General features: G+C 32.9%; 1 protein-coding gene across 2 annotated transcripts in view; it reads right to left on the bottom strand.

Annotated features, from left to right (window-relative positions):
- Positions 1-945: 945 nt before the first annotated feature.
- LOC129948332 (NADPH--cytochrome P450 reductase) overlaps positions 946-21087 on the bottom strand; it is a 78952-nt gene continuing 58810 nt past the window's right edge. For both annotated transcript variants that reach the window (XM_056059291.1, XM_056059289.1), the window contains exons 5-9: positions 14754-14878; positions 13925-14681; positions 9277-9612; positions 9037-9194; positions 946-1806 (exon numbers count right to left, since the gene is read on the bottom strand). In XM_056059291.1, coding sequence (XP_055915266.1) covers positions 1662-1806; positions 9037-9194; positions 9277-9612; positions 13925-14681; positions 14754-14878 — 1521 coding nt within the window. In that variant the 3' untranslated portion in view covers positions 946-1661. The remainder of the gene's footprint in view (positions 1807-9036; positions 9195-9276; positions 9613-13924; positions 14682-14753; positions 14879-21087) is intronic.

The following is a 21087-nucleotide window of genomic DNA, read 5'->3' as shown; positions in this document are numbered from 1 at the left end:
AAATAAATAAGAAATATTTTTGGTCGCTTTGAATTGAAAAAGCTATTGCGAGTTTCGCCCGAATAGAATTTCAATTCGAATCAGAATTCAGAACTGACAGTTCGAATAATTATCGTGTTCAGAAAACTGAGTTCGCAATGAATTTTTCATCCTTAGCTCATGTTTAATCTGCTTCCAAAATGCATTTATTTTTTCTTTGTTGTTCTTCTGTTACCTCTAAAAACTAAGTGGACATTTTAGCGCCAAATGACATTTCATTCCGCCCGAATTGTGAATGCTCCCAATAAAGAAATCTTTCAAACATGAATTTTGTTTCGCCCGAAACTCACAATAGGCGAATTGAAAAAAGGGATTTTTTTCGGGTGGAATCTTGTTCACGTGAAACTCACAATAGGGCTGAATATGATAATCTGAAGTGCTTGATTAACAATCAACTATCGTCTTACGCACACATTCCACAATCCTGATTTTGAAAACTTTTGCATATTACTTACCTTGAATCAAGTTTCACATACGTAGCCAAGGGATTCTGATTTGCTAAATCTAACTTCAAAAGCAGTTGAAATTTCCCCTCCGTCGTAGTGCAAAAATTTCGGCTACAAAGTTAGTGCACTGGTTTTGACGTTCCAGAATCAGCTGCTCGGTAAGGACACAAGAATTCAAAATGGTTTTATTGAATATAAAAAGAAAACAAACTATTTAAAGTTCTGAAAACACAATGTTTCTTATTTTATCAGCCGTGTCACGAATTCCATCCTAATCGGGATATATTTACGAATCCCGAAAAAAGCTATTAGCAAATACGTTCGTAGTGGAAAATTACATACAATTTTTAATTACGAACGGATTTCATGAAACGGTTTTTCAGAAATCGTAAAATGCCTTACAATTCAATAAAAACCATCGAGAAAGAAGAAGAACCAAACCCAAAGAAAAAACAAACACTATTTTCTTTAAAATTCTTTATTTTTAAAAAATATTCCTTTGTTACAAAAAATATAATTATTTTTTTTTCTTTACTATACACAGTTTTTTGTTTGTTTATTATCGTAATTTTCTACATAGCATATTTTTGTTTTTTGTTGTTGTATGCTTTTACGCATCAAAGTCAAGTCAAGTAATTTAATAATTGATTTATCTTTTTAGTTTTTTCTTTAATTTAAATATAACTTAAATTAATATTTTTATTTATTATAACATATTTAAACTAACAAGACCTTATAGCCATACCGGTTGTGTTCCTATTTCTTTTTTCTTCTAACACAAGGAAGAAAATTGTTTTTATTTTTTTTGTATTATTTTCATTTAATAACCAAATTTATAAAATAATTAAATTTAACAATTTAAAAATTGCACTTTTTGATGAAAAACTTTTAACTTATTCGTAAGTAATAAGAAAGAAATTTAAATAAAACAACCTACCCACAAAAGAGCAACTTAATGTATGTGTGTGAAATTGTAAAATATTATTACAATAACAAATTTCTATATGTACTGTACGTGTTGTTTTTTTAAATTAAATTAAAAAAAAGATGTATGTAAATATATTTAATAGGATAGGTGTTTTAAGGCAATTCAATAAGAATGTAAACAAAACACTACCCTCAGCAAAAAAAAAGAAGGTGAGAGGAGGACTTTGTTGTTTTCTATTTGTTTCTATTTTAACTCCACACATCAGCTGAATATCTCTTTTGTGCTTCCATTTTCTTTAGATATTGTACAGCTTCTATTTCGGACATGCCACCTTTGGTTGTGATGACATTAATCAAGATATTCCGGACATCCACAGCCATATTCTTAGCATCACTGTAAATATAAAAGAAAATAATAAATTAAACTAAAGAGTAAACAAAAAAGTGTTTAAATTATAATGTAAAGTGTGAAGTGTTTGAATTCTTGAGTTTTAAAGCTTAGAAAATAATGTACAATGGGACAGGTAATGAAGAAATCATTGATTGGGACTTCTCCACTGTTTTCCCATACCAGTTTTTTATTGCATAATATCGGAAGTCGAACAAACTCTATGAAGTAAATCAACTTAATCTACGATATCATGCGGATATGTTTATTAGAAAGAATTAGTGAAACCTTCTTTTAAGTACATTTGTGCAATGGAACAGGTAATGAATACTTCATTGATTTCGGAGCATCCATTGTTTTTACCATTACAGATTTTTTATCGCACGGCTTGGGAAATAGATCAATCGGTTATTGGACATGATCTATTGTGTTTTCATGCGTTAAGGCTTTTATTTTTACTTTATCAAAAAAAATATTAAGCATTTCTTGTTTTTCTAACTTGATTTGTGTAATGCAAGCAGACTTTAATAATGAATGTAACATTGATTAGGTGGCATTCATTGATGAGATCATTGCAATTTCCTATTCTAAAGAAACATGCATTTTTAAAAATTTTACTTTCAAGTTTTATAACATAACTCACTATTTTTATAAGGATGGTTTTGCGGAGGTACATTCTACAACAATCTCTTGAAATTAAATAAGACTATAAACTACTTGGCTTCCAATTTATGTTACAATGGAAGGATAAAATCTGCTCACAAGTTCTACGGGAAGAAAAAAGAAGAGTTGGGAGAAACATCAACTTCTTAGACAGAAAAAAAAATGAAGCGCGCGATCGTATGTGTTGAGACGTTCTCAGAAACAGAAATGAGGGTCCTTTGCTATTCCAACAGGTGAAACAAATTTCACACGCTTATAAACTTTGAACCGAAGGCTGCTGCAAAGACGAAACTTAAATCATCAAATACATCAATTCTGAGGAAGTGGGACAAACACTTCTGCAGACTGTTCGTCGTCGTGGCGGTCGTAAACAAAATGAATTCCGCTGCAAGTCGGATGATCCATTTAATGATGAAGACAACTCAAGCTAGTAAACCTGTCTTGACGAAATTGCCACATATCAACCCTGATCGCCTAAAAATGCCGATCTTTCCAAAGCCTCGGGCGATGTTTTGGTTGCGAATAAGTAGCAATTTATTTGTTAAATATGGTTTGCCCGAGCCTAAAAAACTAAGAACCTAAGACAATAATTATACAGGAATCAGTCTCCTTAAAATCAAATCGACATTCAACATCACTCCATTGTTTCCAATCCAGCGAGAATTTGACGCTATTTCATGTGATTTCTTTAACAATGTCTTCACTAGCTCTTTGGAACACACTAAAGGCACTATCTTTCAAATGTTATTGATGTAGTCGAAAGAAATAAGCATTGAGACGGAGAAAGCAAAAAGTCGAGAAAAATGTGCACCGTCATTATCTATTGATTCGACTTTAAGGTGTCCATTTGAACTCTGGAGATCAAACAAAGCATAAATAACTTGCTTACCGCTGTTTCTTTGGGCTAAGCAATCAATTGAGCAACACAACTCTCTCGAGCAACCAGGGTGTTGCTATAAAAGGACCCTCTTAATGGGTCTGGTTTTTTACACAGGTTAATACTTTTTACGCAGTGCCTAAATGGGGGCTCGGATCAAATTGCAAACGATTGCTTCAGCCCAGATCTCTTGCTAGAGCACTTGAGGTTTTGATCATCGTTTAAGACTTTTAAAGCTTGAGAGCTCTCTCTTTTATCTTTGATGTCTAAAGGCGAAGTGAATTTTATTTTAAATTACTTTTGATATTTATACAAAATGAACAGAATAAGCTCTTTTGAGTGTGATAATGTGGTAACTCTAACAATAATGCTAACAAAAATTCTTTAAGGAGTGTCAGTTTGCTTATTTTTTAGGGGAATTTTGGAAAAAGGATTGTCCATAAAGCCTGTACTAACTATATCTTTTGTTTAACAGAATACAGTTAAGTAGTCTCTAGTGTGTGAGCCCTCCACAACTGTAGCGCCATCTTAAATACAAAACCTTAAGTGATATGTGCCCCACCTGTCTGTACGAGGTCACTTGAGAATTTAGGAGACTTTCAATTTTTCTTGTACTGTGTGTGTTCTCTTTTTAGGTTATTTATTTTGAAGTTTTTTTTTTCATTTAAATTTAAGAAGAAAGAACAAATTGATAATAATAAGAAATAAATTTGTGCAATGGAACAGGTAATGAATACTTCATTGATTTGGGAGCATCCATTGTTTTTACCATTACAGATTTTTTATCGCACGGCTTGGGAAATAGATCAATCGGTTATTTGTACATGATCCATTGTGTTTTCATGCGTTAAGGTTTTAGATTTATTTTTACAAATGGAATACCAAAGAAAACATTAAGTATTTCTTGCTTTTCTAACTTGATTTGATTTGTGAAATGAAGAAGTGCTTATAATAATGAATATAACATTGATTAGATGGCATTCATTATAAGATCATTGCCAAATTTTTGTTTGCATGTCCATACTAACAGATCATCTAGATAGTTCGTCACTTCAAGTTGTCATGAAACGAATTTCACATACAACGGTTATGTTGGGTGTACTACTTTTTACGAAAAATTTCAACAAAAATTCTTTGATGAATGCCAATGGGGTTCTCATATTTTTTAGGGCCATTTTCTCTCGACGCAATGTAGTCAGGGTACATCAGACGCCACTGCTTTAGAAAAGCTTGGCCATAAGGCTATTCTGCCTGTTTTTACTGAAAAGATTATAGTTAAGTGGTCACTGCTGTGATTCCTCCACAACTGGGGCCCGATTATGAGGATCACGGCGGAGTGCAATTCGACCTTTCAAATTCAACTGGCGTCTTATTTTCTCATTAACGAATTCCCATAATCAGGCTCCTAGTGCTCCACCTGTCTGCACGAGGTCACTTGAGAATTTCGAAGACTTTTGTGTATTGTGTTTTCTTCTTCTTACAGTTTTTTATTTTATTTTTGTATTTCTTTGTTTTTGCCAAAAGAACAAATTGAGAATAATGAGAAATAAATTTGTGCAACGGAACAGGTAATGAATACTCCATTAATAAGAATGCATCCATTGTTTTACCATTACAGATTTTTTATCGCACGGCTTGGGAAATAGATCAATCGGTTATTTGTACATGATCCATTGTGTTTTCATGCGTTAAGGTTTTAGTTTTATTTCTTGCTTTTCTAAAGCAAGAAAAAACAAATGAGAATTGACATATCTAAGCTGATGTCTAGCTTTTCAACTTATATGTAAAATATGCGCGGAATAAAGTATGCACGATGAATGGAACCTAAGTGTCGTTTCCCCGAGACAAGGAAACTCTAAACTACACCAATTATAGAGGAATCAGTTCTTCAACATCGCATACGCGATGTTTTCTACCTTAATATGAGAGAATGCCTATACCCCTCGTCAACAACATAATAGGTCTTTATCGGTGTGACTTTAGCCAGGACAGTCCATCAAATATTTACATAGCAACAGGATCCCGGAAAAGACCCAAGAACATCATATTCACATCTACCACCTTTTCGTTGATTTCAAAGCAGCAAATGACAGTATCTACAGGGAAGGGACTGTATAGAGAGCCAATTGTGTCTCGAAACTTCCTCAACCAACCAAAGTTTGAGTAGATTTAACGATGAGCTTGTGTAAAACTAGCCAGGAAGTTGAAGTAGAGCCCGGCAGCGGATCAGATGGCTTACATGTGGAATGTGACACAGCCCAACTTAGAACTTTTGTCAGCAAAAACGTCAACCTATTTATACAATAAATTACCCTGTGTTTATTTATGCCATTTGTAAAATATGACACTTTTGGTTGTTTATCGACAACGAGATTTGATCACCCTGTATACACTGTTTAAGGCAATGCATTGCATATTGTGGGAATCAAGTGTAAAGTATCGAAATATAAAGTGTTGTATAAAACAATTATACTCTGTTCAACAAAAATAATCAGTACAATGAAGATAGGGCGTGGCGTTTGCCTTTCAGTCTGATTGCATTAATTGGCATAAGCGTGTCGTTTTTTAAAGCTCTGACAGAGTTTTGTTCTCAAAAGCTCCTTAATGAAATTAACTGAATAAGCTTTTTACTTTCAATTGAGCGGTAATGGTAACTCTGCTAAGATGTAGATAACAAACCTACGATTGCTTAGAAAGTATTCCACTCATAAGCAGTGGGATACAACGGTTATGTTGGGTGTTCAACTTTTAACGAAAAATTTCAACAAAAATTCTTTGAGGAATGCCAACGGCGTTCTGTTATTTTTTAGGGTAATTTTCTCGACGCAATGTAGTCAGGGTACATCAGGTGCCACTGCTTTAAAAAAAGATTGCCCAAAGGCTGTACTCACTGTTTTTACTGAACAGATTAGAGTTAAGTGTTCACTACTGTGATCCCTCCTCAACTGGGGCCCGATTATGAGGATCACGGCGGATCGCTTTCAATTCGACTGGCGTCGGATTTTCTTATTAACGAATTCCCATAATCAGGCCCCTATAGCGCTATCTTAAATCCAAAAAATTAAGTGTGTTGTTCCCCACCTGCCTGCACGAGGTAACTTGAGAATTTCGAAGACTTGTGTTTTCTTTACAGTTTTTATTTAATTTTTGTATTTCTTTGTTTTTACCAAAAGAACAAATTGATAATAATGAGAAATAAATTTGTGCAACGGAACAGGTAATGAATACTCCATTAATAAGAATGCATCCATTGTTTTACCATTACAGATTTTTTATCGCACGGCTTGGGAAATAGGTCAATCGGTTAAATTACATGACCTATTGTGTTTTCATGCGTTTTTGTTTTTGTCTTTCATTCCAATTTAAATACAAAAAATAATGTTGTTTAGTTCCTAAAGTGCCATTCATATGAGCTGCATCTTGCCTCTATGCGAATCATTCCTTTTATGAAAACAAATTAAATTTCTCTCTTTGCCTTTCTTTCCCGATGTATCAATTCATTTTAGAGGGAATCTTTAGATTATCAGCACTGTTCCCAATATTCGAGATAGGAAAACATTCGCTTAGAATATAAATCCAATAACGAGGACAAATAAAAAGACCCCAAGATGTTTTTTTTGTTATGGACTGATTATGTATCTAGGAGCTCAAGAACAATAATATGACAATTTTGTTGAATGTTTCTATTATGTAACATCTTCTAGATTCGCCACTGAAAGAAGAAAATGTTATCATCAGTTGCAAGTGGTTGGATTCGTAAAGATAACAATCAAGTCTAGAAGTTTAAACTTTTCAGTGCTTTCATAAAGGCGATTTCGAGCTTAATAATGTCCGCTTTAAGAGTTCCCCATGTTTTTTTTCAAATGTTTTCGTTCTCTAGTTGTCATTTTGTTTTCCAAAAACAAAAACAATCTTTTGTTGTTTGTTATTATTTTACTTAATTATGGCACTGCGCAACTCTATACGACCACTCATGAGAATGAAATACCAAATTCACCGAATTTTCGCCATGTTTCAGGAGCAGTTAGCATCTCTTTTGAATGGCACTTAAAGTATTTCTAATGACCTGCGAATCGCAAAAACGTAGATTTTGAGGTCACTTCTTTGCACATTACGTGGTTTAAAATTTCTTTAAATGTAATTGCGTAATCCTTTTAAAATCATAATAATGGTAAAATATTATGACCAAGGCACGAAAATGCTTATTTTAATTATTAAAATACAAATTATATTGAAAATGATATTATTTAATATAACTGAAGCTGAACTGAATTGGGAAATCCCAATAGGTGATAAATTTATTTATTTTTAAGAATGTGATGATAATAAATTATTAGTTAAAATGTTTAACTTGAGACCACAGTTGCGGTAGAAAAAATAGCATCATTAGGAGAATTAAAGTGTTTTTTTTTTTTTGAAAAATAAAGTTCTTTTTATTTATGATTTAAATTACAAATAGTATATTGATATGAATCCGTCCCTAGGTATTTTTTAGTTCACCACCAATGACTTTGTTGCCTCTATTGTCGCGGTTGATTCAACAGTAAAAATTGAGACAACATTTTGGTACAAGTACTTTGCTAATTAGGGTGCCATCTTGGAAAGTGGATGCAAAACAAGGGTTGATGCCAGATTTTAAGTCATCAATGCGTACAGTTATAAAATGATAATATAGCCCTAAAACTACAGATGGAGGTTTTTTCAAGTGGACAAAAAAATAGGTGCGTCTTCCTAATTAATATTATCGTTTTTAACAATAATTTCTGTATCCTGAGTATCCTCCAATATTATCCAAAACTTTTAAAAGTCGTCACGGCATTGACGCTATTAACTTTCGGCATGTTTGCTGGGGTACGGAATACCTTTCTCTTTGAACTGTTTCCCATATTGTTTTTCATTAGTGAAATATTGACCCCCTAACTAAACCCCGTGGCATGATGGTTAGTGCGATGGACTGTCATGCGATAGGTCTTGCAAGGAATTGACAAATTCTCCAAGAGTAATTCTTGTCATGAAAAAGTGCTTTCTCAAATTAGCCGTTCGGATTCGGCTTAAAATTGTAGGTCCGCTCCATTCCTGGCAACATTACTCGCACACAGGAATGGTTGAGAGTTGTCATTTATTTATTTATTTTTAACTAATGCTAAAACTCATTCCACAAGTTCTCAATAGGATTATCAGGGGATTGACTTGGCCATGGGACAACGGATACTTGTTTTTCTCGAAAGCAATCTTTCACAAGACTCGCGGTATGTTTAGGATTGTTGTCTTGGTGAAAGTGCAATCGCAGGTGCAATCCAAAATATCACTGTATCCGTATTTTGTTGAGATGTTATTCAAATATAGGACCTACACCCTACCAGAAAAAAACAACCCCAAACCATTATATTCCGTCCTGAGTGTTAAATAGTTTTCGGTGTATAGCGGGTGTGGTAGTCCCTATAGTTCTTGACGAAATGAAAGAATAAGATTTAGCTAGAAATAGTATGGGCGGCCGACCTCCATTTTCGCGTATTCCTTGGGGCTTGAGAAAATTTGTTATTAAATTTTGAGATTTTCCTAGGACCTCCGCAATAAATTTGTAGAAGTTGTCCTTTACTTATTTGGAAAAACTAAAATTACTCCTTTACCAGTGATGCTATTTTTTTTACCGCAACTGTATGCCAATAAATAAAACCTTTGCTTTTAAAACTTACCCGCAAATATAAAAGTGTCCCCTGTTTTTGCCTATCACATCCCATATCAAATCGGAATCCTTTTCCAATAGATGTGTAACGTAGATTTTCTCTTGTTGATCTCTTGAGAATGCTGCTTTAAGTGTTAATGTGCCATTATCAACAAATTCTTTTAATTCCTTTAAAAAGAAAACAGCAAAACGAAAAGAAAGACATTTTATAGAATCTGGCATAAACAATCTTTATAAAATAAAAACTTACCTCCTCATAGATATAATCTTCACTCTGTTTACGACAACCGAAATATAAAATTGTATCACCAACAACTTTACCCTCGTTACGAAGGAATGATCGTTCTTGGATGAAACCTCTGAATGGTGCCAAACCTGTACCAGGTCCAACCATTATAATTGGTGTTTCTGTTTTATTTGGCAAACGGAATTGACTCTTTCTGATAAACACTGGCACCTTCGGCAATTCACCATCAATTGGAAGTTTCTCCTTTAAGTAGGATGTGGCAACACCTTTGTTAATTCGTCCTGTTGGTGTTTTGTATTGCACAAGAACTGCTGTCACATGAACTGTTGTTGGATAAAGCTGAAGAAAAAAATTAAATAGAAAATTTAGTTTCATCGAAAAAATACAATTGTTTTGTCGGTTTTTTAAAAATTAGATTTAAAAGTAAATTGAATGTGGATGTGCAATGGAACAGGTAATGAATACTTCATTGATTTGGGAGCATCCATTGTTTTAACCATTACAGATTTTTTATCGCACGGCTTGGGAAATAGATCAATCGGTTATTGGACATGATCTATTGTGTTTTCATGCGTTAAGGTTTTAGTTTTATTTTTAAAAATGGAATATAAAAGAAAATATTAAGCATTTTTTGTTTCTTGATGGGAAAAAATACTATTCAACCAAAGCAATGGGTTCAAAATTGCTATTGATGACATCAAACGTAGTCATAGAGATGATGCAGAACCACGCAGTGGTAACACCAAAAAACGTTTGAAAAACATTCACAAAATCAGTTTGAATGTTCGAAAAGTGGAGTTGCGTGAGTTAGATGACAGTAAAGATAACAAAAGAATAAGGTAACAACTAACAAACAGTAATTCTTGCTCAGAGATAAAAGTGTTGCACAGTGTGACATTTCCTAACTTTCTTCTCAGAGATTAAAATAAAATAAAATTAGACAACAGTCCGTTGGGAACTAGGACCTATTAACTTACAACTCTCAACCATTTCTGTGTGCGAGGAATGGAGCGGACCTACAATTTTAAGCCGAATCCGAACGGCTAATTTGAGAAAGCAGTTTTCATGACAAGAATTACCCTTGGAGAATTTCCTCGCAAGAGGCAGTACCCGTGAAAAAAACGTTTTACATGGCACAGGCAAGGAAGGAAATGTGAAATAAAATATGTCTCGAAGTTGCAACAGTTGAAAATTTCGGTATAAATTGACTCCTGGTGGTAATTTTAGTATGTATAACCCTCTATAGCACATAGTAGACCTCAAGCAACATTGCGTTTAACCCTTCATAATTTTCAAACCTTTTATTATTTTAGCTTTTAACAAATAGTAGAATATTGTCTACACTCCGTTCTTTCAATCCAAAACAATCAAAGTAGCCTATCCGAAACTTTTTGTTCAAACTAACAGGATACTGCTAGAGTGCAGTGAAAAATTTCAAGTTACGTGAGTGTGGTAGAGAACAACAATTAATACAAAATAGATCGTTCTTAACTCTTTTGCTATTTTTGTCTGGAAATTTTGTAGATATATTGGCATTTGGCGATTTTTAGTGTTTGTAGCTTGAAGGCTACATTATGAAGAAAGGGGAACTATTGTAAAGGAACCATGTGAATTTAGATTGGATATTATTTTATTTTAGGATGGCTTACCGACGCCATGACCATGTTGGCTTTTCAATTCAAGATTTCGATAGTGAAGATGGTCTCGACTTTGACGAAGATAGTTTAGCGGATCCTGATTTCGAGCCAGATTTTGGAGACTTTCTTGAGAAGTCTTTTGAATACGAGTTTGATATTGAGAAATTATAAGACAACTTGGATAAAGACATCAGTAATTCGAAACCCGAGGAAGAACCGACCCCATCGAGTTCAGACATTCAAGTTCCTTCAGGACCTCCCGCAAAACGAAGAAAGCCTGAAAAACTTACATTGCTCTGGAAAAAGAAGGATCTAGAGCTAAGTGCGCAACAATGTCATCAAATAAATTCGAAAAGATCAGACAGCATCTCCATTTTAACGACAACACTAAAGTCAGGAGTAATCCTGATGCTGATAGAATTTTTAAAATTCGTCCAGTTGTTGAGGCTTTGAATGATGTTCCGCTTTTGTGGACGAACAAATGTGGTCCACAAAAGCAAGGAATATTCTAAAAAGGTATAACCCTAAGAAACCTCATAAATGGGGCTACAAATTGTATGTTTTGAGTTGTGTTTCGGGTTTCGGTTATAAGACAGATGTTGAAACTGGAAAGGAAAGCATTGTGAGAGCTGAAGAGCCAGATTTGGGAGCATCTTCCAATGTCGAAGTAAGATTATCGCGCATGATTCCTCGACACCACAATTACAGGATCTTCTTTGATAACTCCTTCACTTCTTTGCATCTTTTGAAATATTTAGCCAAAAATGGTCTTCATGGTCTAGGTACTGTAAGAAGGAATAGAATTCCAGATTGCAAGTTACGAAAAAGTAATTATGAAGAAAGATCGAGGATACTCAGAGGAATATGCAGCTAACATCAACGGAATCGATGTTTGTATGGAAGGATAATAAGCTATTTACATTAGCTTTCACTTTTACTGGGCAAAATCCCATATCTGAGGTACGCAGATATGATAAAAAGGACTCGAGATGTATCAACATCCCGTGACCCAATGTTGTGAAAGAGTATAACAAACCGCGTTGACCTTATCGATAACATTATGGGTATTTACAAGATACGACTAAGGGGCAAACGATGGTAGATGTGACTGTTCTACCACTACTTGGACCTTACGATGGCCGCTCTACAAAAGATTGATCAAAGATAAAAATCTTCCTCACAAGGCTGTCATGGCATCCGCAGATTTTCGCCTGGAAGTTGCTGAAACTCTATGCAAGATGGGCTCAAAAACCGGTTTGACAACACGCCGATCTATAGAAATTGATATTCTAGCAAAAAACATAAAGGACCTGCCCAACATGTACCATTACAAGCAGTTCGCCAAGATCAATACGATGCAAGTTCTCAAAATGTTCTGGATTCACTCATACCGTGTGCGAGAAGTGCAGCGTAACTTTTTCGAAGTCTTTTTGATATTAGGCTTAGAATTTTAGAACCATTCCAATTCGATTTGTTATCGAGCATGAATGTCTTAGAGTTATTACATTTAAATGTTTAACTAAAGTTCTCCCTTGTCCAAAAGTATTAAGCACCCTTTATTTTTCACTCTAGCTCTTCTAAAAACCACTTTTTGCATTGTTCTTTTTCTCGGATTTGAGAAAAAAAGAGATCCGTTGAATTTAAAAATTAATGCAATATTATAAGAAAAATAAATTTTGCAACTTCTTTTTAGTGAAAACTGTGCTAAAAATAATATTTGACTGCTTGTGGCAAACAAATTCTATGATTTTTATGAAAAGTTTCGCTAAAACCAGAAATAATAATGCCAAAAGTATAGGCGCACCCTAGAACTGCAATGCGAACGTGGCCCAATTTAAGTTGTTCCTAGTTTTGACAGATCAACAGCGGGGTGAGTATATTGACAACGGAAATTAAAAGGAAAACAAAATACAATTTCTGAGATTTAAATAAATCAAAACAAAATACAAAAGTCAAAACTAATAAAAACAAAGTTTGTAATAGTATTCCTGATTATTCATTTCATACAAAATGATCCAAAGTCAACTATTTCAATGATGTAAAACGTGCCTCCATCATATCCGAAGAAGTATTTCCCAACGTAACCTATTGGCTCTAGCTGATAGAGGATTCTTTCAGGATCACTTTCCAGACAACGTTTAATAAGTTGTAAATTGTTTATAAAAACTACAAGAAATCGTAATGAATTATATTCTGTTCCTCTTAAAACGGTAGTGCGAAATCCGAAACCCATTTTTGTTTTGCAAAATTGATTGTCATCTTTGACAGGTCACAAAAATCCCATAAGTTTCTTTTTAGCCCAATCCCCCTTTTTGGTTTTTTTTCTCCACTCACATGTATTCACCGATAGCGAATTTGAGAGAGTTCACCTCGAATAAAATTTGAGGGTGTTTCAGGTAGGACGGGTACCGGTCGGGACTCTAGATAATATATTTCCTCTATGGGGCGGTGTTTGAATAATTGTGTTGCTTTTAATGGAAATACGCGAAACTATTTTATTTGTACATACTTATTTTAGAATTTTCTAACTGAAGCTGTGTAACGGAACAGGTAATGAATACCTCATTGATATGAGAGCATCCATTGTTTTACCATTACAGATTTTTTATCGCACGGCTTGGGAAATAGACCAATCGGTTATTGGACATGATCTATTGTGTTTTCATGCGTTTGATTTGAATCGATTGCGTTATAAGGTATATATTTTTTATTGTCAAATACTGTATGATACTGTGCTCTATTAACGAATGGAACATTGATTAGGTTACATTCATTAACTTGTTATTTGTTTTTTTTTTATTGCGTTCACGGGATTTAATAGGTTATCATTTTTGGAAACATAATAATAACCTACAATTAAATAAGCTTATCTAAAATTGACTATCTAAGAACAGCATAGACCCAAGTGACATTTTTTCTGTTAAAATTTCAAAATTTCACGTTTTTGAAGCATCAACTTCTTGAAATTTGTGAAAAAACAGACGCAAATAGAAATTAAAAAAAGAAAAAATTACCTTGGCAGATGATGAAATAGAGTAGTAACGTGGCTGTAGCCTTGGCAGTAACTCGCACACATGGTCAATTGGCGGTTTACACGATTTGATGTCCTCGAGTATGTGAACGATGTTCCTACACGCGTCCTGAATCCATGACTGGTATTTGGCTTTGCCTTCGGGTGTGATCGAAGCCATACTCCTCAAAAGTTCCTTGTCCTTCTCATCCGTACAATATTCGGCGAGTTCATTGAGAATATGCGTCCTAGGAATGGCAGTGATCTCCAAGTAGTGTGTCAGAGCTGTGCGGTATGTCGTGGGACAAGGGAACGGATGTTTCTTGCTGCTATCCGTATCTGTGTTGATCAGAGAGAACACGGTGTCCAAATCAGCAGAACACAACTCTGCGAGTTTCTCAACTAATTCCTTGTTATTTACTGGGTACATGGCCACATGATCACCTGCGTCGTAACGCATCTTTGAACCTTCAATGTTCAGTTCAATGTGCATGCATGAGCGACCGCCAGCTTTGTGTAGCTCCCGATTGACCGTAATTGTCGCCAGGAAGGGGTTCTTGGCATCGAAGGGAGGCCTTTGGTTCTTGATTGAGTGGAGGCGAGCGATTTCTCCGGTGTAAATGCGATCTGGCTGGACCTCAGGCTGTTCCAGCAGCCTGAATTGACGAGTCAACACTTCCTCAGCGCCAGCCTCGATTCCATAGAAATCACAAACAGCTGGCCAGAATTGATCCTTCCATGTGATGAAGTCATCTTCGATGCTAAATTAATGAAAGAAGAGGAAAGGAGTAAATTTTTGGCTCTAGATGAACATTTTCTTCATCGATACTTACTTTGCATCATCATCTCCAAGTCCCAATTCAAAGACTCGGGTAGCACCGAGTTCTTCGAGCCTCTTGTCCACATAGATGGCAACTTTGTTGTAATGTTCATAGGTTTTGTTACCCAAACCGAATACCTAAAAGAAAGAAAAGGAAAAGATTACATAATTAGTTAGCCATTAATTATTTATCGTCGATTTTTTCTGTTACCTTGGATCTTAAATTATTTATTAATTTTAAATGTGAACGATGCTTTAACGCATAAATATTGTTCGTCGTCGTGTGCGAGGCAACGACAAGATGCGAAAAGCGTCGCCGAAAAATAATAAATCTACTTAACATTATTCTTTAATTTTAATTAATTAATTTTCTTATGAATTATGATACGTAATGGTGTAGTAGATTGTAGTAAAAAGGTTTTAATTACATTATTTTATCTAAATATAACAAAACACTGACCTGTAGTATTGTAATTTAGTAAATTACTGGGCACATTTTGCAAAATCACTTTTGATTTCAGCATTTTTATCACAACTTACGTCATGCGTGTTCGAATGGTTGACAGAAAATGAAGAAGAAAAGAAATGTGATTGGTGAATTTTTAATGGCGGTGGCTTTTTTTCACACCGGAAATCGGTGTGAATCGAATAGATTTGTGTTAACAGAAAAAAAAGTACTAGATGAACATGTGTTTTAAGCATGAAACACAAGTGATGGTATTGGATCAGTTCAGATTGTTGGGATCTAGTTGGGTATGTTCGTATACTAAACGATTTAAGGCTTAACTTCATTCCCATTCAAAAATGAATAAATTCTTTGTATTTAAATAAAACTTTCCTTTACCGTAGCACTAATTTTAACATGTTTTTTTTTTTTTTAATTTGATAGATATGTGTAAATAAATAATAATTATCGCAATTAAAGGAAACATTTACTCCTATTTTGAATTAATTTTAAAAATTTACTTTTTCACAAAAAACTCACACAAGAATAGTAGAATTGACATTTCTTTCCTGTTTTTTGTTTCAATGTTTTCAACTTGTGTACAGTGTCTCAAAAAACAAAATATATAGAAAAAGTAGGGTTAAGGCCGAAAAAGAAAATATTTTTTTTTAACGACTTAACAGTGTTTCTTCGCCTTAATATTTTAAATATGTTTTATTAAGAACCTTACCTAACTGTAAAAAGCAGGAGAAAATTCATGCTGCGGTAATGGAAAGTGGCGCCCCATCTATCATCTCTAATAACTTTGGTGACAGATAATGACATAATTTTGTAGTATTAGACACAATCTTCGCATAATTTTTCAGATATAGATGTCGCTACTGTATGAATATGAAACTGTTTAAATGTAGGTATGCCTTTTATGATACATTTTTAATACAAAAAATGTAAAGCCCAAATTATTGGCACTGAGTCACGAAAGAGAGAAGTTAGATTATTTCCCGATTTTACTTTCAATGTATTTTTCATAAGAGAAAAATATAAATAATCTCAAAAAACATTAAGTTTACCAAATAAGTTTATATTAATGAGCTTTAATATTGTGATTGCTCAGTTGTAGAATTATTTATTGCTATAAATGCATTTTTCTGTTTTCTTGACGACAATCCATTTTACTAGACAGCTGATCTTATTTTGACAAAGGAACCGAATTGTAAGACTGATTTGTGTTTGAACAATTTCACTGATAGATTTCTTTTTGAAATAATTTAACGACTGGATTTCAGTTAGATATTGTGATTTTTTTAAACCGACATTTCAGGAAAATTACAATTATAAAAACCAATGTTAACTATAACTGGCCCTTGTGGTTATTCACGTAAGAACATAAAGTTCGGCTGCATAAGGGTATAGTTTTCTGCCACACGCTTGCACAATTGTGAAAACGTAAGAATAGTCATGTTTTATTTTCACTTTATTTTAGATATGTTTAGATTTTTTTCACTTCATGAAATTTTAAACTAGGTTTAAAATTGTCATTCTAATTTAAAACAAAACCTGTTTTTCTGAAAGCATCTGCAAATAATTGATATTAATTGATCAAGTCTTATCACTTGCCAAACCAATTAATGAGTTTAAATAATTGAAAGTTATGCAGAAGATTGTAAATATCAAATAAATTAATGAATACCAACAAAAGATTGTTTAATTTTTTCTGGAAACTATCAATTGATAATAATGACATATACATTTATTTGGTTTCAATTACAATTTTTCGTATTTTTTGCAGAGAATTTCTTATTCTCAGAAATATAAATGCATTTTTTTAATACAAATTTCTCACTTTTGCTGTCAGAAATCTGAGAACAGAATTTACATGATTCTATTTCTCAAGCATTCTTTATGATGAAAAGAAATTCAAATCTAACTTAATTGCTAGGTGAGAATGAATAAAGAATAGTTTATATGTTTAGTTTAAAAATGGGGTTTGCCATGTGTAAAAGAAATCAATTTATTTTTGATTCGGATCTGTCAAAACACAAATTTCTCGTTTTTGCATTTCATGGGAAAAAGTAAATTGTTTTATTTTTGATTTAAGATAAAATCTGCTGATCTGGATTTTTGGCATTTTTGAAAAAATTTTAACTAAGAATTTGACAGCTCTACCGCACTCGTTAAAATGTACACGAAGTTACTCTAATACAGTAACAAAACGAAAAAACTTTTGTAATCGTGTTACATGCTCCACGAAAAAAAAGTAAATTTTTGTAGGAGATCTGAATTAACCCATGGAAAAACCTATACGGAACTGCCCAAATGTATTTTCATGGCTCTATTTATATATGGATTTGGGATAGTTTGAGCGGATGAAACTTTGACTCTGGTTCAAATTTTTAAATATGTTTGACAAATGTATTTGTGAACGCTTTATCAAAATGTTTGACAAATATATGGAATTTGAAACATTTTGATATTTTTTTCTACTTTGGCATTTGCATAGTTGTCAAACCTGAAGAAAAAAAAAATACAGGACTACGGACAGCTTTCTACAGGGATATTTGTCGGGATACATTGTGAAGTGATATTTGTAATGTTTGGTTTTAATTCGTCAAAAATGTATTAAACCATATTTATAAAAAAAATACTTCCTGCAAATATTAGGTCTGTTTGGTTACACTTGTAGAAAATGTTGTTTTCGTCGACATCCAATTAATAAGAAATTGATTCAATAATAACCCTGAAGCTCCGAAATCCAGTGTTTTTTTGACTGGGCATATTATGTCTTGCCATGAGCAACCCAAAATGTCACATTTGACACATCGTTAATCTGGTTGCTCACTTTTTGTATATTTACCTTCGGTGTCGGTAGTTGTTATTTTTTTTTACAAAATTAAATTTCAAACAAATTATATTAAAAAAAAATGCCTTTAAACAAACAAAAATTAAATTTAAATAAATTAATGCTGGTTAAGAATCTGGAGGAACTAAAAAAGCTAATTATTCAAGAGGATAAGAGAAAACATAGATTTTGGGTGAATCCATTTCTCGAAGTAAGGGAACTTCATGATTTGGAAACATACTTAATATAAAAAATACGTAGGTATGACCGCACTAGACATCAATTTAAACGAAATGAAATTTAAATGTCATAAAGACTGTGGAAAATTGACGCTCACCACTACATACAACACAAACGTCAAATTTGATGACAGGATTTTTATCCGCTCGAAAAATCCAAACTGCGATGACCGGCTCATGGACTGGATGTTGGATTGTTTTGTTGGTCTCTATTGGATTATCTGATGACAGGCCGATAGCCGTGTCATCGGAAATGTTCAATGGAGACCCCAAGTAACTGAGCAAATTTTTTAAATGATTTAGACGTGGATTGGTTTGCAATCCAGCATTACGCAGGAAGCAGTACAAAAAGAGATCTCGAGGAATTGTGCGTAACTTTTTAAAATGTTCTGGGAGAACATTTTTCAATTTAATTTTCCAATTTTTAACAATTAAAAGTCCACAAAAATAACAACCCAATGAAAGTGCAATGACAGATATGGCAGTTACTGATTTTGTTGGTTGTTAAACTCTTAAATTAAAATATTTGGGACTTACTGCGTACGAGTAGTGCCAACTAAATTTCTATTTTGTTATTTAAAAAAAAAAACGAATATTTTTAAACAAATATCATTGGATTTTTATTTTGTTGTAAGGACAAAAAGAACACGATAACAGTCAAATGGCCACCAAAGAACTTTCATGAAATTTTCTTTGGCCTATGAACTAAATAAAAAGTTCTTCCTTTTGGAGAAATAACATCGCTAGGAAACTTGACTCACTACAAAATTTTTACCGTTTTTGCAATGAATTCAAATGTCGAAAGATGACAGCTGTCTAAATCGGAAAACCTAGATTAATAATGTTCATCTATATAAAATGTTAGATCAAATATTGTTAGGCTTAAAGAATACCAAAAAGTGCGGTTTTTTGGTATTCCATATATAGTACAGTGAGAAATTCCCAACAAAACTATCCGCAGTAGCCAGATTTTTGTATTTAAAAATTGGTACAAAATAGAAGAATGTTTTGTGAAAATCCAATATTTAAATTAACTAGCAAAAAAAAACTAACTAAAACTAATAAAATGGATAATTTTCAAGAAGAAATGTAAAGAAAACATCTGGAAATTGAGATTCTATAAAAAAGTGCATTTATCAATTGCGAAGAAGAACCTGTGTGGAGGTTTTACAGACAACGCGTTATGGTCTGTTTATTTGCATGTTTGTGTACAAAAATATAGTTTTGGTTTAATCAAAATCTAAACAAAAAAAATTCCACATGGAGTAGGTAGCATATTTTTTATATTTTGCTGAACTATCCAGTTTTTCATTGTTTAACACTCATCAAACTATCTCACTTGCACTTCACACATCGAAATATCATTTGCATTTTAAAAATGCTGTCATATTTAATCATTTTTAAACCTTTTTGTGCGGTGGAAACACCAAAAAGATTTATGGAATCTAAACTGAAATAAACCTTTGGTGGAAACATAGCAAATCTTATTATCTTTTCTATTGTTTTCTCTTGCAAAATAAGCCCAGTTAGTCCATTTTTATTAACAAAACTAAATAATATCAACAGTAACAGATTGTTTTTTTTTCGCCAATGGAAAACACATACATTTTGCAAATGCACAATTACTCTACTCAACGAACACAGGCATCGAGATACAAATGCAATATCAATCGTACCAATATTTGAGAACGAAATCACATAAGATCCATTCGAGGCTCGTATAAATGTCAAAAACTCATCCATAGTAAGATCTTATTATACTATAATATTGTTAGGCTTAAAGAATACCAAATAATATGCTAAGATGAAGCAAATTGGACTTTGGCATCAAAACATTTATTTTTGAGTCTTTTCGGTAAACATTTAATCATATCAATAAGACTTTACTCTAGTTAGACAGTGACTCAATATTAATAAATATTTTGATAAAATATTTGCTATAAATATGACTATTAGATACAAATTGATACATTTTGCAACGAATTAGTTTCATGCTTTTTTGCTGAAATATTATTTATCAAGTTAACATATTCTATATTTATAGAAAACAATTGTTTAAAAGAAAATCCTGATAAAATCTATTTATTTTGATCGTCTTACAACAAAAAAAAAGATGATTTAATTAGGGATCTATAAAATAACAAATAAAATTATAGCTCAAAAAACGGTCGGCGTTATGAATTATTCAATAGAAAACAACAAAAAAAATGAAAATGTGTGTTGAATTGTAATTAAGTTTCTTCAACTTGTACTTAAATTTGATCGAAATCAATGGCGTAGCCTATTATCCACATTCTGTGAATCAAGTTGTTTACGCTTTTGAAATAAATGTGAATTGCATACACGTGTTGGCGTGGTTGTTATTATTTAATAAAAAGTTCAGAGTCAGATAAGTGAATAATGAGACAATAAATAAATACTTATGTACTGCACATATCTATATACAAAAACTCTGTTGGCTATTTTTAATATTTTTTAATGATTGATTTTTATAAACACAAAATAATAAAAAAGAAGATAAATAAAGGAATGACTTGATCTGATCGGAATTGCTTCTTATCATCATTAATTGTAATAAGAGTTTAAATTTATTGTTGGTCATTAATTGGCACATTTAATCGTAGGTGACAAAGTGTTTGTTTCACTTCAAATCTTATCAACTTGCGGTTTCCGAACATAAGAGCATGAGTAGTTGGTTTAACTAGATTATTGTTAAGCTCAACTTTCAAATGATTATGGTTTGAATTATTTTACGCTTAGAGTGATGGGCGATAAATTTAAACCTTTTTTTGTTTTTATTTTTAGATAATCAAACAAATACATG

This window comes from Eupeodes corollae, chromosome 2 (assembly GCF_945859685.1).
Source record: "Eupeodes corollae chromosome 2, idEupCoro1.1, whole genome shotgun sequence".
Taxonomy (NCBI): Eukaryota; Metazoa; Arthropoda; class Insecta; order Diptera; family Syrphidae; genus Eupeodes; species Eupeodes corollae.
This window is presented reverse-complemented; position numbering and strand designations above follow the sequence as displayed.